We start from the raw sequence: 23,430 nt of genomic DNA on the forward strand, positions 1-23,430 counted from the left end.
CCCTCTTTAATACCCATCACCAGGCTAACCCATCCCCCCACCCCCCTCCCCTCTAGAACCCTCAGTTTGTTTCTCAGAGTCTACAGTCTCATGGTTTGTCTCCCCCTCCGATTCCCCCCCTTCATTCTTCCCCTCCTGTGTGTTTGTTTTTAATGATTTTTGCATTTGGAAGAGCCCCAGTACTCCTTGGTGTCATAACACAATTGATCGAACTAATAGATGTTTGTCTTTTGTTTTGAGATGTCTAAGGAAGAGGTTGAGGTTTCACTTGGCTGTATTCCAGTATGAAACCTGAGATAAATCCCTTGGCCTTTTTATAAAAGAAAATGGTTAGAAAGGCCAGGGAGAGTTCTCCTATTAGTGAAGAGCCTTCTTCCTTAAATGTATTTACATAGAACAGTGAATAAAAGTATCTGATCTTTTCTGTTTTGTTAGAAAGTGTGTAGGGGTGTGTGGAGGTGTGTCTGTCTGTGGGCTCCAACAAGAGACTTTTAATAAATTTCTCTGGTTTTAAAGCATAAAGTTGAAGGATAATGTTTGTTATTCTTTTGATGAAGGGTTATTAATACTGTGTTTGGGCTAAATTCTAACTCTTTCTTAAGTCAGTGTTAATGTTGTCTTTTTTTTTTTTTTTTTTAGGATTTTATTTATTTACTTATTTTAGAGAGAGACAGAGAGAGTGGGGGAGGATGCAGAGGGGGAGGGAGTGGGACAAGCAGACTGTGAGCTGAGCACGGAGCCCTAGGGGGGGCTCAATCCTACAACCCGAGATCATGACCTGAGCCGAAACCAAGAGTGGACACTTAACCAACTGAGCCACCCAGGCGCCCCAATGCTTAATCTTAAATGAATGTTGGGGGTATCCATGATAAATATGTAATATATACATAATATACTCACCCATATACATGTATATATGTATGCATCTATTCCTCTATTGGTTATAGAGCAAATCAAATTGCTCTTGAATTTAAGGTTTTAAAACCTGATCTTTGTAGTCATCAGCAGTGGCTTATATTTAAATTGCTGGTGTGGAAGTCATAAAGGCTTTACAAATTATTCTTCTTTTAGATAATGTGGCTCAGGTTTTTGCAGAGATAGGGGCATAGAGATTGTTTTCGTTATGAACAGAAGGTAGATAAAAGGGATTAACAGTATGTGTATAAAAGTATTTTTGTTGTTAAATCTGTGAAGAGCTACTAATGAAGGGGATTTTAGGGGCAGTGTAAAATGAATTAAAGACTTTTGGTACTTGTTTTGTCATATTCTTTTAATATTACCTACCTTCCCAAACCAAATAGTCACTCTTTTCTCTCTATGTGCTCACATGTTCAGTGGGTCGTTTCTGTTGTCTGGTAAGGCACTGTCTGTATGACATTGGCAAGTGTTCAGAGCTCCTTCTCCCTCCTTGTTAAAAATTATTCTTTGTCTTCTATCCCCAAATGCCAGCAGCTCTTTAACAACTAAGTCATTAAGGGAGTGAGTTTAATTGCGGAAAATATTCGCAGTCTTATTAAATATGGAAAATGGAATGACACCAGTTGCATTTGGTTCTAAAAGATGTATAATCATTTTTGTTCTCCATTCGAGTACCCTGTTTACAAAAAATAATACAGCTTATTTCACAACTTGTTAGTTTGTTCCTGGCTTTTTTTTGTTCTTTGGAATCCTGAGAGGACAACATTTAATTTCAGCTTTTTAAAATATCTATCCCCTAAGTAGATTTAATTTAGCTAACTTTTGTGATGTATTTTTTGACTGCACAGAAAGTTGGAGTGACTGGTCCCCCTGATCCACAAGTCCGCTGTCCCTCTGTCATTGAGTTTGGGAAGTATGAAATTCACACCTGGTACTCCTCCCCATATCCTCAAGAATACTCAAGGTATGTTTTGAGAAACGCTTTACCTTCTATTTTTAGATTCATAGAACTCCCAACACTAGATCTTGGGGACATTTTAGTCCGCTCATCTTTATACATTTGAGGAAACTGGTGGCTTTTAAATGTCCATAGCAGCAGCATGTTTTGGCAGCCACTTAATCCCAGTTGGCTTTAGATTTTCTTTTCTGTAACCTGTCCAAAAGCTGTTACTTAAAATTGGAAACCTGACACATGGTCAGAACGACAGGGAAACATTTTTTCTTTAAGAGAAATTTGCCTTCATACTTCACACTACTGAAGTATAAATAAAGTTCCACTGAGTAGCCTTTTGTCTAAATTTTTATAATTTAACAAACTTAGTGAATGGTTTGTTTTCCCAGGAATAATTGGACAAATGGTATGCAATAATATTACATGTAAATGGCTTGGGTTTCAAGACATAAAAAGTAATCAGTCACCAGCTTTTTGGGATGAGGCAGCATTTTTAGTAAAGCCAAATTGGTTTCATGACTCAATTCTGACATTTATAAGCTGTATAACCTTAGAAGTTATCCAACTAGCCTGTACCTCAGTATCCTCATCTGCAAAATGGGGGTAAAAATAGTATTCACCTCATAGGGTTTATTGTGAACATTAAATTGAGTTAAAACATGTAAATCACTTAGGAGATAAGTGCTCAATAATGTCAGATAGTATTTTTTTCCTTTAGGGTTGAAATTTTTAAAAGAGTTGAAAAATAAGTTTTGGTCAAAAAATTAAACTTTGAAGTGTAGCAGTCACATTAATGTTCTCTTTAATTTGTAAACTACTTATGCCTCAGGTTTCCCATTTAGCAGAGTGTTGTAAGGAATAATAAGTGCTCTGTGAGTTAAACACATGTTCAGAGTACTCTCATTATGTGGCTTTTTACCTATCTAGTGACATTGCTAGTCCAAAATATTAGCACAGGTAATTATAACATTTATTTAGTGCTTTACAGTATACAGAGTGCTTTAACATGGTTTATTTCCAGAAGCTGGGAATAAGCTAGTATATTTGTTAAAAAAAACAAACTAAAACTCAGTATTGTTTTTACTTTTTCTTTCCACATAATTTGATAACTGGTTTCCAGATGTAAGCAGACGTAGAAAAAACAGGAGTGAGAATGTTATTATGGACACAGACCTCAGTGACTGGGGGAAAAAAAAAAAAGAGAAAGCAAAATTTCAGGAAGCTAACACACAAGCTCATGAAACAGCATTTGAGAGCCAGTTATTGTAGGGTTAGTTAGCCCTAAACGCTGTGTTAGATCTGTAAGGCAGCACTCTGTTTATATCATGGGAAAACGAAAATTAACACGTTGTTAAAAGAAGATTACATGATATGTGATTATATATTTATATATTTTAAAAAAGAGGGCAGGAAATTCCTCAACTACTTACAGAACTCAGGTACTCAAGGCAATTCCTCAAGAGTTCTGGATATTCAGATAATTACAGGATCAAGAAGAAATATGCTGAGGAATTAATTTCTTCATTAGGTTTAAAGAAATAATTATTATCATTTATTTAGTGAACTCTTTGCAAGCTGTCCAAATCAAAAAAGCATGCTCGACTTAGACAACAAAGTTTGTTCAGTGTGCGTGCTTATCAGCTGGTGCAGGGATTGTGGTACAGAGAGATTGAAACCATAGGCACCTTGACTCTTGTACTCAAGGGGAGGAGAGGAAATTTACTCAGAGATGATACTAGAGAGTCAGCCTCAGCACTTGCTTTTCAAGAGAATGAGAGTGGAACCATGAGGCTGTTGTCTTTTAAGATATGAAAAGGCTTCATTAAAAATGTTTTTTATTCTGATAAGATTGTCACTAGAACCTGATCTCTTTATCAGGTTTGAGGGAATTGGTTATCAGTTTATTCTTAATAAACATTGCCTACAGAAAAATAAATAAGAATCATAGTAGAAAGCAGCAATGGGATAGGAACTGTAAAATTTATCAACTTTCTTGAATAAAATTTTAGACATTTTCTTAAATAAAATTTTAGACATTTAGTACATTTCTTTATCCATTGTGGAGTGTTCCCTGAATTTTCCATCAAAAAATATTCTATACTTTAATAGATTCTTAAGTAATTATGACTTTTTCTTCATTCATAATTCTCTTAGTTACATTTAAAAAAAAAATGTCTAATTTTAAATGAGTTTGGGCTTGTTCTGTTAAACTTGAGTTGGCTAACATGCTTAGAGACCTTATGTTTTCCAAATAAAAAACCTAGGGCCTTACTTTGTTAATGACTATTTATTACTCTGTGCTAAAGTACTTCTAAGTTATTTTCTTAATATTCAAGGTTTTGAACACTTCTTAAAAAACTCAAAATCCCAAAGCATGCAAGAACAGAACAGTTGCAGCAAATAAAAAAGATCTCAAAAGGAAAATCTTTTGGGAATGCAAGAACAGAACAGTTGCAGCAAATAGAAAAGATCCCAAAAGGAAAATCTTTTAAAAGGGAAGTGGGATTGTGCATTATATCCCATAATATCCAGATATTTGTGTGTGCATTGTATTTTAAGTAATCTTGCATCTCTGACCTAAAAAACAAAACAAAATGAAACAACAACAATGAAGCCAATAATGCTGCTTTGTTTGGGGCAGTATGGTTAAGTCTTAGACATTGAATAGTATAAACCAGAGTTCTAACCCTAAGTTTCTCCAACAGGGCCATGTGATGCTCATATATGGCAAACAGGTTTCATAGAGAATCCCCTAAAACATGACATAGATGGGCTGAAGGCAGGAGTGACTGTGATCGTGGGATATCCTACTCCTGAGCTGTTTAGAACTTATTTCATAATAACCTTTTTGCAAGGAGATCATATTGAAATCCTAAAGGATTGTAATTAAGTAGCTTGGGAAGTTTCCTCTCCCTTTTGATCCTGTTCCTGACTTGATTTGATGCATAGATTACTTACAGGCCCAGTTACTAAAGCCCAGCATCCTTAAGGTCTTTGGGTGACCATTAAATGATGAAATAAAATGAATGAAAGAATAAAACTATTCATAGTATTAATCATAAATTAATAGTAGCTTTAGTTACCATCGTTGAGCTTGGTACTGGACTAAACATCTATGGAATAATTCTGTGAGAGGTAGATATTACTATTTTCATTTTCCAGACCAGGGCCCTGCAAACATATTCAAGACCATACAGTTTATAAGTGGCAGGACCAGGATTTAGTTTCACTTTTCTCTTACCACATAGCCATAACCTTTAACCATCAAGCTTGCACTACTCCATATAGCATCTGTATCTACATTGATCTCACATGGCTTTTACCGTGATCTTTGATTTAAGTAATATTTGATAGAGTTTCTTTTGTTGTATTAAAATTTTACTACAAGTAGACATATTATAAAGACTACACAAATTGCTACTATCTTGGGCAATGTTCAGAAGCCAAGAAGATACGTCATAGGAGTTCCTGGGAAGAATATTTGCATCATCCTAGAAGTAAGGGAAGCAATGCTTCTAAAGTGCGTACAGTTTTGGCCCAGTCCTGCCTTCACATGCTAGGGTATCAGCAGAGTGGCTGACTCTAGAATCAATTTCAGGTATAGAAGCTACACCTCATGATGCAATTGATCAGAGCGACCATACACCTATTTGATAGTCAAGGCCTAGGTGCTCTGTCAGAAAGACAATGACAAAAAGCAGCACCCAGCAGTATTCTTTAGGGCTAAGAATATTCATACTCTCTATAACTATACTTCATTGCATGTAATCTGATGTTCTTTCTATATGATGTGTTTTTTCAGTGAAAGAACTTCAGCCATATGTACTGTACTAAAACATTTTGTTTTTCTAGGAGTTTTATCAGATGATTCCCTTTAGACTAACAGTGTCATCCCAGTGGGCTTGGTTATAATAAAGTAAGAGGCTTTATTTTAAAATGTTTTCAGCAAGAACTGAGTTTGGAATCAAGTAGATTATGATGCTTGCTTTTACTTTGTTATTTTTCAGATACTAAGATTTGCTGAAGTTTGTTTTTTTTTTTAATCAAGAAACTATCACACATCCTGCTATTCAGGGAAATAGCATGAACTTACAATTTACCAGATAAGACTTGGCAGTAATTTTTTTATAGATTTCATTCCTTCTTAGATTTCCTTGAACAACTTGCTTACTGCGAGAGCTTTAAAAATTAGACCTTCTTTCTTAGACCTTACAAAATAAGTTGTACTTTATTTTCATGTCTCTGTACCAGGACCTAAAAGTTGAATTGGATGCTTTTAACGTTGGCATTTATCTTTAGCATAATCTGGAAAGTTCAGTGGTCTGTCACTCTTCCCTCCCTTCCTTTTTTCCCAGGATTTTGTTTATGTTGCTCAGATTCACATTGTAGGGAATATTTAGTTGTAATATTTAGCTCTCAAAACGAAACCGTATTCACAGATTCTTCTATATCTTTATGTTGCAACAAGGTAAAATTGCTCATTGAGAATTTAGCAGCGGTAAATAAAGGTAAGGTAGTTGGAAGAAGGAGGATGCCATTAATTACCCAGGGAGAACTTCCTTCTACCTTTCTTTTCAGAAGAAGAAATTATTCAAAATCCACATATTCAGGAAAATAGTCTGGCAGTTGTGGGTCGGCTCTGAGACTCTTAAGTATATCTAGTGCCCACATTAGATAATGAAGTTTATAATTGGGGCCATTTCGTTTTGAGATTTTTTAATTCTGGTGGTAAAAAAAGCTATCTATCTTACTGCCATTCCTTCTCTGAGTAGTAGAATTTGAGGCAGCATGCAAAGGAAGTAAGGGTCACCTAGGAAATCTTTCTTTTCAGTGCTCTTGGCTCCTGTTTCTTGACTTCGATTTGTAATGCCAGTTATTATTTGTTTTACTCAGTACTTTGTTTTGAAATGACTTTTGTACTAATGCCATAATTTCAGGTTGTATTGGTTTGTCTAATATGAGAGATTTTGGAAACCAGTATTAGATATTGTAGACACTTAGAAATATTATACCTCAGCAGTTCCCTGGAAGCTTTTAGTGTGCTGTGAATGACAGTTTTAAAAGTAAGCTGTGAGGTTGTGTAGGAAGAATGAATATACATTGTAAATCTCCAAGGGAGAAGGAAAAAAGTCACATACATGCCTTTTTCCACCCTTATTTGAGCATGAAACACTTATTGCATACAGGACTAGAGCTCCATGAATACACCTTGGCAAAGGCCTCAGTTGAATGTTAAATGTTTTCAGATAAAATATAATTATGTTTTTAAAGTGGCCTCCAAAGTGGTACTTGAAAAAATAGTGTAGTCTTCACACTTTAACAAATTAGACATTTTTGTGTGTTAATCTACTTTTTTCTTTAATTCCAGTGTAATCTTTTTAAAGTATAGCTATCCACACTGATAGCAACTAAACTAATGAGGTTTATTAAAATTTCCTTCAGCTTCAATACTTCTTTATTTGAGAGAAAATGCAGTAATTTGTTTGGATTATGGTTTTTGTCATCATATCTAGTATTTTTGTATATGTAGCTTTTAATGATAGTATCAGATCTCAGATTACCAAGGCATGTCCAGTTCTAGACACAGTTCAGGATGCAGGGAAGTCTGTGCTGAGGATAAATGAGTTGTGTATTTTATAATAGAAGAGCCACATGGTCTTGTGGATTACACTAAAATAGGTATAAAAGCCACTGACTTTTAATTTAGGTTATATTATTTCCATTACTTTATGAACTGATCCAGTCACTCTTGCCTAGCTCCTCATAAACGAGACATTGTAAAGAAGTCCTATTAAATTACTGCTAAAATAGCTTGACTATTGTATAAATATAAATTCATAACAGAACATCTGAAAGAATAATTTGAACTTTTATTTCACTTGTTGAATAATAGACTTTTAAGTTGCAGAATTTAATGGGATATTTAACCAGAGGGAAAGCCAGAATTTCAGGGGTCGAAGGAAGGAGGTAGTATAGTGGATGCCCTAACTTGAAAAGATGTATTATTATAGTTTTATACTTAAAAAGATGTATAAAGTCTGCTTTTATAATACCCACTTTATATCCATTTTATTCAGCACTCTATACCTAGTGCACCTAGCACAAGGTCTGACACACAGTAGTACCGTTGACCCTTGAACTACACTGCAGTTAGGGACACCAACTCCCCACACAGTCAGAAATCCATGTATAACTTTTGACTCCCCCAAAACTTAACTAATAGTCTACTATTGACCAAAAGCCTTACCAATAGCATAAACAGTCAACATATTTTGTGTTACATGTACTATATATTATATTCTTACAATAAAGTAAGCTAGAGAGAAGATAAAGTAAGAAAATCATAAAGAAGTTACATTTATATTACTGTGCTGTATTTACCAAGAAAAATCCACATATGAGTGGATGTCCAAACCCATGTTGTTCTGAAAAAAATGGATAAATGATCAAATAAAGGAAGACAGCATATATACCTTGACAAAAATCTTCTTCACTTATTGGGTGTTCTGAAGGTAGGTTTTATTTTCTACTTAGTAGAGATTATCAAGGAGGGGAGAATATGAGATTTTCATTGTCTGCCAAGTGGGTAAATTTTAAAAAAGCCTGGGAAGTGTTAGTCTAATAGGAAGATCACTGAATTGGATATCTTTACTTCTCACCCTTGCCCTCCTTGTTAATTAGTTGGATGCTGTTAACCAAATTAGTTTTATCTTTAGTTTGTTTTCTCTCTTTCATTTGATTAATGGGGATGACAATACATTCTCCACCTTTTTACTTGAGTAGTAATGAGAGTCAAAAAAGGATAGTTGTGAAAGTTTACAGTCTTATAAAAAGCCCTGTCTTTTTTTGTTTAATTATTATTTACAGGCTGCCTAAATTGTATCTTTGTGAATTCTGTCTAAAATATATGAAAAGTAGAACTATTCTCCAGCAGCACATGAAGAAATGTGGTTGGTTCCATCCTCCTGCCAATGAGATTTACAGAAAAAATAATATTTCTGTCTTTGAGGTAAAGTAGATGTTTTTATAGTTGTCTTCCTATCATTTCGAATGTAGTGCTACCTATACTGTGTCTAATTGTACTTGGATTTTTTTGAAATGTTATTTTACTGTTGTACTCAACGATTGAGTCCGATAATTCAGCTGTTATGAGAAGCAGAATTAGGCCAACCCAAATGGTACCAGGGTCACACCAGCTTGATCTCAGAATAAATTATTCTATAACTCAGGATTCCATTTGATTATAAAATGCCAACTGATTGTTTATGTTTAGATGTGATAAAATTGCATCTTAGAATCTATAAAATGGTATTTAAATGAAAAAATTTCTCTTGCTCTACTTAAAGGAATATTCTGTAGAGGTATATTTAATAGCTGTAGTAAATCTTACTTTGTAAAGATACAAAAATATTTTTTTTTCACTTCATCATGATGATATGACTTAGGCTATGTCTGTGATTCTGTTGTCAGTCATGGGTTTCTTGAGCCTCAGTTCTGTGGTGTCATCGCCAGGTGTTAATTTGAGTACCTGCCATGTATCCATCTCTGTTACTGACTGTGATGATAGAATTTCAGATTGTCGGGATCTGCTCAGTCTCTAACTTTCTTGATTTTCCCTACACCTTCATTTTAGGGGAGCACTAGTGGAGCTCTTCACTTTGGGGGGAGGAGGAAGGGTGTGGTTTACAATGTTTCAGAATACCCAAGAGCAGACTGCTTCTCACCTTAAGCATATGTTGCTCTGTATTTTAAAAGAAGTACTATTAAGTTACTGAAATTGTTGAGGAGGTTTCAGTCCTGAAATAGCAATGTCATAGGGTTTAATGTGGGCATCCATTGGCATTTGCATAAAAGAGCAAGCTCTGGCGACTCCAACAACACAGGTGTGTGTCAGGAGAAATACACTGCAGTGCTCCTGATCTTGGCCAACCCGGTTCCAAGAAATACCTCATTTGCCAGGTTCCTACCTAGGGAACCTGCTTGGTGCCTCTGGCATAGTTCATACTCCTGAAAATAGCTTTGTTTGGGGTAAATCTGATTATGGCGGTCAGACTACATTGCTTCTGGCTGCTGGCATAGAGACTTTAGTTACACCTTGTTTTACTTAAATGTATTTTAGAAGAGGTTGCTTTTAGATCTTTTGTTGAATTACTTTAAAAAATGAATCAGGTCAGCTTGCCATCTGAGGTATTACTGCAGCCAGTCTTGTTATAAAAGCAGAAAATGCAATTTTTAAAAGGGTCATCATTTCCTTGTCTAGCTAATCGTACTCTGTTGAAGTAGAGTATTTTATATGTTTAGTTGTCTTAAAACAGCAGGTACCCTAATTCTGCTGTTGAAAGGATAGCTTCCAGGTTCTGATCACTGACAGCTTCTCTTAGGCTGGACTATGGATACTCACAGGTATCTGTAAGTGATGTGTATTATTATTCTAGAACTAAAGAACCACTTTCCTCATCATTTTGTTCTATTATTTTCCTCTAGGTTGATGGGAATGTGAGTACCATTTATTGTCAGAACCTGTGTCTCTTGGCAAAGTTGTTTCTTGACCACAAAACACTCTATTACGACGTGGAGCCATTTCTTTTTTATGTACTAACACAGAATGATGTCAAGGGCTGCCACCTTGTTGGCTACTTTTCTAAAGTAAGTATATCAGCTAAAAATTTGTTTGAATTCACATGGGAATCTGAAACAATCTTTGTCAGTTGTCACTAGGAGACACTACACAATGCAGCACCTTCTGGGTACCATCTAGCTTTTTGGAAAGGAAAATGAAGGAACATTCAGAAATGTACCAAGTGCTCGAAGGTGCTTAGTAACATTCAACAGACTGTACTCTCCTAGGAACATGAGCTGCCGTTTATACTCAAGAGGAAAAGTTTTTAAATGACTTCTAGTCCCATGGTAATAATACATAGAACTTGTGAAATAAACACAGTCAATACCTCTGTGAGCTTTTTCTCATTTTAAATCTTCTTGTCCTAGTTTAAATTTGAAGAATAGAAATAAGAATAAGAAGCCATTTTTATTCACGGGTATTTTCTCTCCTTCCTATAATCTTCCATTCTCTTGGGGAGAACAAAAGGTGTTTTTTGTAGTCAAACAACATAAAAGATGTACTTTTATTTAAGCTATCCTATGATAAAATCTGAGTGTATGAAATAGTTAAGTGGGAGTACCAGCTTTCTGTTAGTTGTCTATTTCAGAAGTTAAGTATAATTTTGTATATATTGCCTGATTTTTAAAAGGGTCTGCACCCAACATTTTGAGATTGTTTTTTGTGAAGTTAGATACAACCGATGGGGAGATGGGACTGCCCTGTGTAGCAGCAGACCAGGAAATAAGAGAGTCTTTGAAGTGGTAGATGAGTTTTCCCATTTCTGGAGTGCCACACTGACTCATCATTTATAGCTTTGCAGTTTGATTGGGACTCAGATTCCTCTGCTCATCTTAGGCAATGGCCTACTGTCTTTGAGTTGCAGATGGTATTAGATGGCATAATTTTATTTTACATTTTTATTCTCCTGGGATGGTTGCTTTGTGGGTAATGGCAATGACTTAACATTGTCCTGTCTCCTCCCAGTGGGGTATTTTTTTTCTTGATGTGCATGCTATTCTCAAAGGACCAGGGCTGTGGTTTTGACTGTTAGTCTTTGTTTCTTAATAATTAGCATTACTATTCAGTCTTACTCGCATGTTGTTTTAAAACTTTCTTTACCAGGAAAAGCACTGCCAACAGAAGTACAACGTTTCCTGTATAATGATTCTTCCCCAATACCAGCGTAAGGGCTATGGCAGGTTTCTCATCGATTTCAGTAAGGATTATAATAATTTTTCATTATCTCTTCTTGTGGACCTCCTGTATATATATATTTTTAGAGATTTGCAGATGATTTATTGGTTGCTAGTATCTTTCGTCACAGTATGGGACTTTAAAACCTAAAGTCATGAATTTTTTTCTTTTGATTGGACATAAAATATTTTTAAATTTAGCTTATACCAAACACCAACTGTTTATGATCTGTTGCAAATACTTTGAATTTTCAACTCTTAATTTACAGGTGGAACTTAGTTTCATGATAATTCTAACTCACAGCAATACTCAATACATTGTGTAAGTTAGTACAGTAAAGTACAGCACTCACCTTATTTGTTACCTAATTATCAGAGAAAATGCGTACATCATTTTTTAGCTACGGGCTCTACCTAGTGGTTAAAATATGCAGTGCACCTTAAAAAAAATCTTAAAAATAAATGGCATAGGAAATAATTTAATCTGACTTAAACATTGAAAGCCAAACAGCTCTAAAAAGTCATTGTAGAATTTGAATTTTGTTTTACGTGTTGATAGTCTTGCTTAGAAAGTAAATATATGCTTATAGTAAATTTTATATTGATTATAACAAAGTGATTTTGGAGGGAATATTTTGATACAGGCAGTTCTTCTAAATATCAGATGATTATATCACCAGTGTTAAGAAGTTAATTCTCAGATGGACCAGTTCAGCTTATTCTAGTTGGCCTTAGACTGTACTCCTGACCATATTTTATTGGAAATATGTGCCATTGATTATTTTGTACGTTTTCTTGGCCTTCTTAGATTGGTAGTAGAGAGTACAACTCAGATTATTTCCTTTAATATCAATATATTGTTTTGAAGTAGGACTCATGTTTGGATGTGTTATGCCATTAAGTAGCAAAGTTAGGGGAAAATATTTTATTATACTAATTAGTTATACTTTTGAGATACACAAACAGCAATCTATGATTACAGTATTTGTTTTCATTTGCTTTTCCTAATGTAATCTATTTTCCCACATTACCATTCACAGACTGCTTTTTAGTAGTTTCCTTTGATGACAAAAAACTGCATTTCTTCTGCCATCTCCATTGTTGATGCTCTCAGAATTTATGCCTTTCTTTTTTTTTTTTTTTCAAATATTTTATTTATTTATTTGACAGAGAGACAGCGAGAGAGAGGGAACACAAGCGAGGGGAGTGGGAGAGGGAGAAGCAGGCCTCCCCGCGGAGCAGGGAGCCTGATGTGGGGCTCGATCCCAGGACTCTGGGATCATGACCTGAGTCGAAGGCAGACACTTAACGACTGAGCCACCCAGGCGCCCCAATTTATGCCTTTCTTTTTCTGTTCTTGAGAGTCCTGCTCTAGACAGGAGAACAGATACCACCATACACTCACAGGGACACCCTCACGCTGACATCCTTGCTCACTAAGAGTTTAAGGGTAAGAGGTTATTGTGAGGAGAGCTTTGGCTGAAGTGAGAAATTGTCATCTGATTCACTCACAGAAGAACCACGATCTTAACAGATAGGATTACGTAAAAATGAAGGCATTCTTTTGTATTGTTTAACAATTCAGATATAGCTGTTGCTATCTGGTGGTCCAAATAAAAATGCAAGGGAGGTTTTCCCCCATAAAATAAAAAGCATTATTGCCTTAATCTTATTAATGCATCCTATTAATATGAAGTCCTCTGATTTATTTTAACAGTGTGATTTATAGTAAGTATAGACAAAGTAATACTAACCTAAGGTTCAATGTATACAAATTACATAATCTTGTGCAAATCTGTGTTGAAGTAATTTTTCAGTTTTGTTCTTTTTCTTGAAGGAATTTACCCTTGACATTATTATTGCCTATACTACTTAGATTGGTTGTGGAAGAGGGAATTGTTATTTTGGTGAATTAGCCTATTTTAGGCTCTCTGACATATTTGTGATTCGGGGGTTTCTTCAGGTTATTTGTTATCAAAGCGTGAAGGCCAAGCAGGGTCTCCAGAGAAACCATTATCCGATCTAGGTCGTCTTTCCTACATGGCTTACTGGAAAAGTGTAATATTGGAGTGCCTTTATCACCAAAATGACAAGCAAATCAGCATTAAGAAGTTAAGCAAGTTGACTGGAATCTGCCCTCAAGACATTACTTCCACACTCCACCACCTACGAATGCTGGACTTCCGTAGTGACCAGTGAGTATCACATCCCTTCGTATACTTTCCAAAGACAATTAGGTGGAAGTGTTTGGATGAGGCAGCCAGATTATCAGTGAAAGGGCATAAACTAATACAAGTAGTACATTGGTGATCCTGAGACACCATTTTCGTTTCTGTGATATTTGATACCATTGACTGCATTTTTTTTTTTAAACTGTATTTTCTGGTCTTCCTTCTAACTTTCAGACCTAAGCTATTGAAGCTTTTCTTTTCTAATGTTGGCAGCACCTTTAATACAAGAGGTAACAACTCTAGAAATAATGTCTAATAAAATATTCCCATGATTTATTTCCATATTAAGTGGTACAAAGTAAAATGTAGGTCAAAGGAAGGTCAGCTCACCCTTATCTAGAGGGGTTGGGAAGAGATCACAGAGAAAGGAAGGAGGCATTGGGCTAGAAAGATGGAGGATAGGAGATAGGGTACAGGAGAGTAGCAGCAATTCCAGAGGTGGGAACTGTGAGACAGTGAATGGTTAAAATCACTTCATCCATTGTTCTCATTGAGTGTGAAGTAGCTGTCCAACTTCGTATTTCTTAGCTATCTCATATGGTGGCTGTTGTTATTTCTGTATTTCATGCTCCCGAGTGGGCAGTTTTTGAAGCATTTGTCATCACCTCCATGGTTTTCTGGGGGTTGTAGCTCCATATTCATTGTTAGGTACTCCTTGTACATCGTTGATTGCTATAAACTTTGCTCTGGTTCCAGATTTGTGATAATCCGCCGGGAAAAACTTATCCAGGATCACATGGCAAAGCTTCAACTGAATTTGCGACCTGTAGATGTAGATCCAGAATGTTTGCGCTGGACTCCTGTCATAGTCTCCAATTCTGTTGTCTCAGAGGAGGAAGAAGAGGAGGCTGAGGAAGGCGAAAACGAAGAGCCGCAGTGCCAGGAAAGAGAATTAGAGACGAGTGTAAGGGCATGACTAGTCTCTATTTTTGATGACGGAAGGCTCTGTTTTTGGTTCATGAGTATTGTGATACGTGTTACGATATCTTAAGCCCACACAGTTCACATTAGCATTTCAGAGTTGATTTCAGTGATAGAAATTTTAGGAAGACTGGGTTTTGTTTACTTATTTGTATATTTTTAAGCCTTGGATCATTAGGAGACCTTCAGATTTGTTACAGTGTGTTACTTAGAACTAAGAATTCCTTACCAGGGTCCTGATAAACAGCTAAAGTTTAAGCTGTGTGGTAGTAATTGAGGAATCTGAATTTAATTTAATTCTGACCATTGTTAAAAATGAAATGAAGATCCCTTTTCCTTAAAATAAAACATTAAGGAAATAATGTGAACATGTGTATGTTTTCTAATAGAGCACTAAATAATTCAGTGGGTACACGAATGTCTTTAAGCCATTAAAGGATTAATGAGGGACTGTACAACATTGTATAGTGTTCAGTATTTTTCTTCATGTGATGCGTATCTTTCTCTGTTCTTTTTTTTTAAGCTGTGCTTTCATCCTTTAAAAATCTATGTCCTCCTTTGATAAACGTAAGCAGTTTCACGCCCATTTAATGTAATTTAATTTTCAAAATGAAATTAAATATTCAGAATAAAAATAAATCAAAATAATTACAGACATTTTCTTTCATTTTTTTCAAACACCCCCTTTTTCTTGCCCATGCTCCAGAGCCCATCTCCTCTCTGTTTATAAATTTTATTGCTGAGAAATTTGGTAAATTATATCATTTAACATTTATAAGAACAATGCTGTTCACTTTGTTTATTGAAGGTGGGATTGCATAGTGGCTAAGAGCACTAGCTCTTGGGTCAGACTGCCTGGGTTTAGATCCCAGCTTCCACATTTGCTCTTGCATGTCCTAGGGCGAGTTACTTGTATTTTTTGTGCCTCAGTTACCTCGTTTGTAAAATGAGGATATAATAATAACACTTCATACAATTGTTGTAAGGATTAAATGAATCTTATTAAGCATTTAAAGCAGTGCCTAACACATGAGAAATATTCCTCATAGCTATTAAATAATACTTTTCTTTTTAAAGCTCTGTTTTCTTATCTCTATTTAAGAGGTCAGATAGGAGGTATAAAAATAAGACTGAAAAATTAATCAGCATGGTTTTATTTTCCAAAATCAGGTGGGAAAGTCTGCATCTCGGGAGAACAAAGAACAAGATTCTTACTCCTCAGTAGAAAGTGAAAAGAAACCAGAAGTTACGGCACCAGCCAGTTCTACGCGTCTGCACAAACAAGTCCTTTCCCGTGATAGTCTTCCTGCAAATAACCAGCCATCCCGGAGAGGCCGCTGGGGGAGGAAGAACAGAAAAACCCAGGAACGTTTTGGTGATAAAGATTCTAAACTGCTCTTGGAAGAGACTTCAGCTCCTCAGGAACAATATGGAGAATGTGAGGAAAAATCAGAAACCTCCCAAGAACAATATACTGAAAGTGAGGAGCAGTTGGCAGCTTCTCAGGAGCAGCCAAGCCAGGATGGGAAGCCAGACATCCCCAAAAGAAGACTAAGTGAGGGGGTTGAGCTCTGGCGAGGACAGCTAAAGAAGAGCCCCGAGGCACTGAAGTGTAGATTACCAGAAGGCACTGATAGACTGCCCCGTCGCTATAGTGATGGTGACAGGGCTCTCCTCAGAGGCTTCAGTGAGAGTAGTGAGGAGGAAGAAGAGCCAGAAAGTCCTCGGTCCAGCTCCCCACCAGTTCTTACAAAGCCCACATTGAAGAGAAAAGTAAGGCTTTTCTTTTGACTTGTTTCTTTTGACTTGTCTGTTCTTTTCCGAATTGCAGCTTATTATATACATCTGTCCTAGAGTTCTGAAAAAGTAAATATAGAAATTGTTAGTGTGTTATTTTTTTAGACTTTATGCCTCAGTGTATTGTAGCTTATGATCTTCCCAGTGAACATTTGAAATGTGGATATGGCTTCTGTGGTTCGTGGGAATGAACATAGATGTCATAAGCTTATTTAAGGACTGACACACTGTTTTTCAGCTTGCTGGTTTGATGGTGTAATCATGACTTTTAGGGATTTGTCAAGTATTTTAAAAGTATGTATAGATTAGAAATGTTTATGTTAGAAAAGGAGAAAAGTATCGGACGGCTTGATGGACAGCGGTGCCCTATGTTGGGGTGCTCAGAGAGGCCGTTCGTCTTAGGTGGGGGTGGGCCTTTTTCCCTGTGCTCTCTTCTCCCATCTCCATCTCTCCCTTCTTTCTTTCAGTGGTTTGACTTAACCTGGTTTTAAAAGTATTTTCTCAACTTTGTCTCGTCATCTTGCAAAGTTTGAATGACAGCCAGTTTATAAATGTGTTGTGATGCTGATAATGAATTCTGGCAAACCGTATACCAGAACTGTCCCAGGCTGTGCAGTGAACTTTAAGCATTGCCGCAAGCCAGCCAGACTGAGCTCAGCCCCCTGGATGAGCCACCCTGTAGTAGTGGGGTGACAGCTTTCATCCAAAGCAGTGAAATTGTTCCTTTCCTTAGCAGAACCTTATGGGGGGGGGGGGGCAGGGCAATATATAAAAACATAAGTTTTTAATTTTAGAACAGTTTTAGATTTATGCAATTATTGCAGAGAAAGTACAGAGAGTTCCTGTATTCCTTATAGGCAGTTTCCCCTATTGTTAACCTCTTACGTTGGTATAGTACATTTGTCACAAATAGTGAACTAGTATTTTATTAACTAGACTCCATACTTTATTTAGATCTCCTCAGTTTTCCTGTATGTCCTTTTTCTGTTCCAGGACCTCATCCAGCACACCACATTACACTTAGTAGTCATGCCTCTTTGGCCCCTCTTGATTGTGACAGTTTCTCAGACTCCTTGTTTTTGATGACCTTGACAGTTTGACGAGTACTGGCTAGGTATTTTAGAACGTCCCTCATGATATTAGAATGGGGTAATATGTTTTTGGGAAGAAGACCACAGAGGTAAAGTGTCATTCTTATCATATAAAAGGTACCTGATAAATATGTATGTACACACACATACACACCAAACACAAGAGTATTACTGTCAGTATGACTTTTCACTATTGATATCACCCTAGATCACCCGGTTTGAGGTTGTGTTTGTCAGATTTCTCCACTGTAAATTAGTCACTCCTTTTTTCCCCTTCCCCATGCTGTACTCTTTGGAAGGTAGTTACTGCCAGCAGTGATATGGAGAGTTATACTCTGTTCCTTAGGAGCAGAATATCTGTGTTAATTATTTGGAATTCTGCTTGGAGTTTTATTCATTCCCACCCATCTGTTTTCGTATTCAAGCATTTACTAATACCGGCGTAGTTTACTTATTCAAGCATTTATTAATACTGGCGTAGACTCGGATATTTACTTTACACTTTGAGTTACAACCCAGCAGTACCACTTGATTTAATTTGTTGCTCAAATGTTCCAGCTTTGGCCATTAGGAGTTTTTAAGTTTTGCTCCCACGTCCCTTTAACGTAATACGTACCATCATCAGTGTAAGGTTTTTTGTTTTGTTTTGAGCACTTCCTTACTTTCTAGTACTACAGGATATTCTAGGTTCATCTTGTATATTTCATGTCCCAATCCTAGAGTCCGCCATTTTTCCAAAGAGCAGAGCCAAATGTGTTGAACCTGGTTTGAAAATTGTACTCTCAACTAAAAGGACTAGTAAATTTAAATTTGAAGTGGAGAAAAACTCAACACTAGCTAACTCTGCCATTCATTATGCGATCATGAAGAATGTATCTTTGCCATTCCAGGCTTATATTGCCTATTTATAAGATAAAATTATGCTATTTCCCTGTGTAAACAAGAGAATATTATAACAGGCAGTGAGATCATGCACAAAATACTTGAAGTTCTTAAATTCTCTTGACTGGTAGTCAAGAGACTATATTTTACAACCGTTTCTGTGCTGACTGGGTATGTGACCTTAAGCAAGCCCTGTAACCTTTCTCGCCATAGAGGGCATTGGATTAGATCATTTCTGGTGCATCGCTTTATCATTTTGTTGTCTCTATTATGAGCTATGAGACAAACAAAGTGTTTTATTTTTTTTTTCTCTTCAGGTAAAGAGATGTTAAAGGAGTAGCTTCTCTGTCATTTCAGTATTGAAATAGGCATTTCCCTAGAGTGTTAAATGTAACTGAAGTATTAATAAGGGAATTATAATATCTGCTCTTTGGGCATGCCTTTTATAAAGTTGTATTCAATCATCCAACATCTTTCTGTGATAACTTTATGTGTAGTATCTTACTGTAGTATTTTGAAATAATACTCAAAATGTCTCTTGGCAAACAGTGTACCCATTTTATATGTGCTAATTCTATTAGGTTCAGACACTGTTCATTATGTTATTAATAGAAGTGATAGCATTCATTACTGTAAATAAAATACTTCCTTCCTCTTTTAAATAGAAACCAATTCTTCACCGAAGGAGGAGAGTTCGAAAGCGCAAACACTACAATAGCAGTGTGGTCACAGAAACTATTTCTGAGACTACAGAGGTGTTAGATGAACCTTTTGAAGACTCTGACTCCGAGAGGCCAATGCCAAGATTAGAACCCACGTTTGAGATTGATGAAGAGGAAGAAGAAGAGGATGAAAGTGAACTCTTCTCTAGAGGGTACTTCCATCGCCTCTCCTCACAGGATGTGCTCAGGTGTCGATCCTCTTCTAAGAGGAAATCTAAAGATGAAGAGGACGATGAAGAGTCAGATGATGCCGATGGTATGTTTTAGAGAACTGTTGCTTATGGTAGTTTTCTTGTTTTTAAAGAAACAGGCTGCAATTGATAGCTGCAAACCCTTCCATCAAAAGGCTGAAAAAGCGACACTCCCCACTAAGCCAGTAAAGGACGGCCAACTTGGTAACCTCTCAAAATTTGCGTCGAGTATATTCATCCCTATTTTCTCATTGAGCTCTCTGTCCTTTTAAAAAGTTTTTTTTTTCCTAGTTTCCCCTTCAGGGGACCTATTTTTGCCTCTGCAGAAAATATCTTGCTATTAGGATATTGTTCTTTTTTGCCTAATCCTTTCTCAGCCATTATCTGAATCTTTAGTTAATGGGTGGATTGGACTTAGCATCAGGAAGACATTGAAGTAATAACCCTTTACTAGAAAGTACACTCTGTGGACCTACCTGTTTTGCTAATTGTTGTATGCTGAGTGCTTAAAATAGGCACTCGGTAAATATTGCTAAATGAATACATGCTAGGAAGATGGTTCTTAAATAAGATCAGATTCATGTAAATTGGACTTGCTTCACATCTGTTCAGGAATCCTTCTGAATCATATCTCTAATGTGCCTTTCTCTGTGAGTAGTGAATTTCTAATAAAAATGGTAACAATGCCTCAGGGTAGGTTAAATTTTATGGCATAGTGTAAAATCCAGTGATTTACTTTTAAAATAGCCTTGCTGTTTAGAAGTAAAGAAACTGGGGCTCATATATGAGCTGGGTCACAGACCAGGTCATTTACATCCTACCCTAAAGTTTCTGCCAGGGCATTATGCTGCCTGCGTTTGCAGTGTTTGCCTAAAAGGGGGGGAGGGTGGTGGTGGTCAAAGTCAGCTTTTTTTTTACTTTGCTGGGTGAATTTGGGGGAATCCAGTTGTCCACTCTTGGTGGAATTATAGCATTTATTTATTAATTGAGCTTTTTATTCTTTAAAAAATAAATTTGCTCAATTTCATATCTAGTAGAAACTTGCATTTTCTCCATTCTCATATTTTTATATAAGAAATACTTTTAATATAGTGACAAGATGACTGAGTGCTTTGCTGTGAATGATTTTCTGCAGTTTTGTTGTGTTATGCTTTGAGGTATATAACTAGGAAACCAGAGATTTATTGTGTAAATTTGGCCCTTCAGTAAAATTCTCTCTTGGATCATTGTAGACTAAAATAATATCCCTTGTTTAAATTCTTGTTGACTAGGACAGATTTTCTGTGATGTGGCCATTTCCTTTCTTTATTTTCACGGTATTATTGCCAGTTGTGCCTTTGTAGCTTCCCCCTCAAAATCCTGTTCTTGCCTTGGTGTTCTTCCCTTTAAAAACTAATGGGATTAATGAAAGAAAAATTAATGGGAGATATGAATGTACTTAATGCTGCACCACACTGGACACCTAAACATGGTTGAAATGGTACATTTTCTGCTATGCATAGTTTACTACAATCTTTAAAAATAGAAAAAAGTAATGGGGGGAAAATAATGCTAATGTCAAATTTATTTCTAATAAATCATTGTCATTGGTGCTTTCACTTTTTCTTCAGGTCAGTATTTGTCTAGGACTAAAGGCCTTGCGGCTGTTCCCATACAAATACAACATCGATTGAGCAGTTATTCATGTAAGATTGCTCAGTCATGGCCTGGGGTAATTAACTCATGATATTACCTGAAGTAATGATTTTATGGAAACCAAGAAAACCAGAGAGAGAATATAAATTGCAAACAGGAAAAAGAAAAAAGAAGAAATGAGCTGATTTGTGACTACACAGTAAAGACCGCTTGTCTGAAGTAGTTGTAATCACTGCTGAGCATTTGCATCTTTACGCGGCTTAGCTCCATTTTCTAGAGGAGAAAACGGACCTGTAGACTAACTTCCTAAAGCCGTGCAGTTGGTGATGATAAACCTGAACTGGTTTTAAGTAGTGGGGGGCAGCAGAGTATTGACCAGGATTCTTTCCTTGTTCTGCCAGCTCACTGCGTGACTTTAGAAGAGGTCATTATTAGGTCTCTCCTTTAGATTCTTAACTTGAAAGTGAAGGTAATCTGGAGTTTGTGATGATTAATAAAACTATTTCTGTTGCACATGTGGTCTCAGAAAAAGGCACTGGTACAAGTAGAAAATCTTGTAACTTTTTTTTAATGTGTTGTTTTGTTTTGTTTTTATCCCTCCTGTATAGACACTCCTGTCCTCAAGCCAGTATCTCTCTTGAGAAAATGTGATGTGAAGGATTCTCAACTTGAGCCAGATACATCCACACCTATGAAAAAGAAGAAGGGATGGCCCAAAGGCAAAAGCCGCAAACCAATCCACTGGAAGAAAAGACCTGGTCGCAAACCAGGATTTAAGTTGAATCGGGAAATCATACCCGTTTCTACTCAAGAATGCATTGTTGAGCCCATTGTCCCCATTCCTAAAGCGGGACGTAAAGCCAAACTTCAGGAGAACGAAGAAACTGTTGAACCAAAAGAAGACTTGCCTTTAACTGAAGAAAGGAAGGAAGAGGAGGAGATGCACGTGGAAGCAGAAGAGGTTGAAGAGGGAGAAGAAGAAGACACAACCAGCAGTGAAGTTAGAGCAGCATCTCCAGTGGATAGCAACAGTCCCGAGACAGAAACGAAAGAACCCGAGATAGAAGAGGAGGAGGAGAAGCCCCGTGTCTTAGAAGAGCAGAGGCAATCAGAAGAGGAGCAACAAGAACTAGAAGAACAGGAGCAAGAGGAAGAGGATGAAGTGGCTATAGAGACAAACCAGAATGAAGACCATGATGCAGATGATGAAGATGATGGTCATCTGGAATCTACCAAGAAAAAAGAGCTAGAGGAGCAGCTCGTTGGAGAAGATGTCAAGGAGGAGCCCGGTGGTCAGGAGTCTTTTTTAGATACTAATATGCAGAGCAGTAGGGAGAATATAAAGGATAAAGAGGAAATGGAACCAGATTCTGAAGAGGAACAGACTTCGCATGAAACATCCATGGTATCAGAGCATATGCCGGGGTCTGAGGATGATCATGAAGAAGATTCAAACTCTAAGGAAGAATTAATTGAGCTGAAAGAGGAAGAAGAGATTCCTCATAGTGAACTGGATCTGGAAACCGTGCAAGCAGTGCAGTCTTTGACTCAAGAGGAAAGTAACGAGCACGAGGGAGCCTACCAGGACTGTGAAGAAACTCTGGCAGCGTGTCAGACCCTGCAGAGTTACACCCAGGCTGATGAAGACCCTCAGATGTCAATGGTTGAAGACTGCCATGCTTCGGAACATAATAGTCCAATATCTTCTGTTCAGTCTCATCCCAGCCAGTCGGTCCGTTCAGTCAGTAGTCCCACCGTGCCTGCCCTCGAAAGTGGTTACACCCAGATCAGCCCGGAGCAAGGATCCCTGTCCGCACCCTCTATGCAGAACATGGAGACCAGCCCCATGATGGATGTGCCTTCCGTATCAGACCACTCTCAGCAGGTGGTGGACAGTGGCTTCAGTGACCTGGGCAGCATCGAGAGCACCACAGAGAACTACGAGAACCCCAGCAGTTACGATTCTACCATGGGCGGCAGCATCTGTGGGAACAGCTCTTCGCAGAGCAGCTGCTCCTACGGCGGCCTGTCATCCTCCAGCAGCCTCACCCAGAACAGCTGTGTTGTCACTCAGCAAATGGCCGGCATGGGCAACAGCTGCAGCATGCTGCCGCAGAACGGCGTGCAGCCCGCCGCAGCCAACTGCAGCATCAAGTCACCTCAGAGTTGTGTGGTGGAGAGGCCTCCGAGTAACCAGCAGCAGCCGCCGCCGCCGCCCCCGCAGCAGCCGCCGCCGCCACCCCCGCAGCCGCCGCCCCCGCAGCCGCAGCCGCCGCCGCCGCCGCAAGCGGCCCC

General features: G+C 37.5%; 1 protein-coding gene across 1 annotated transcript in view; it reads left to right on the forward strand.

Annotated features, from left to right (window-relative positions):
- KAT6A (lysine acetyltransferase 6A) overlaps positions 1-23,430 on the forward strand; it is a 115,172-nt gene that overhangs the window by 87,580 nt on the left and 4,162 nt on the right. Inside the window, exons 9-17 of the mRNA XM_032413331.1 lie at positions 1,767-1,882; positions 8,738-8,879; positions 10,355-10,516; positions 11,595-11,688; positions 13,629-13,860; positions 14,593-14,800; positions 15,988-16,590; positions 19,253-19,565; positions 21,744-23,425. Of these exons, the coding sequence (XP_032269222.1) occupies positions 1,767-1,882; positions 8,738-8,879; positions 10,355-10,516; positions 11,595-11,688; positions 13,629-13,860; positions 14,593-14,800; positions 15,988-16,590; positions 19,253-19,565; positions 21,744-23,425 (3,552 nt within the window). The remainder of the gene's footprint in view (positions 1-1,766; positions 1,883-8,737; positions 8,880-10,354; positions 10,517-11,594; positions 11,689-13,628; positions 13,861-14,592; positions 14,801-15,987; positions 16,591-19,252; positions 19,566-21,743; positions 23,426-23,430) is intronic.

This window comes from Phoca vitulina, unplaced genomic scaffold, assembly GCF_004348235.1.
Source record: "Phoca vitulina isolate PV1807 unplaced genomic scaffold, GSC_HSeal_1.0 scaffold15, whole genome shotgun sequence".
Taxonomy (NCBI): domain Eukaryota; kingdom Metazoa; phylum Chordata; class Mammalia; order Carnivora; family Phocidae; genus Phoca; species Phoca vitulina.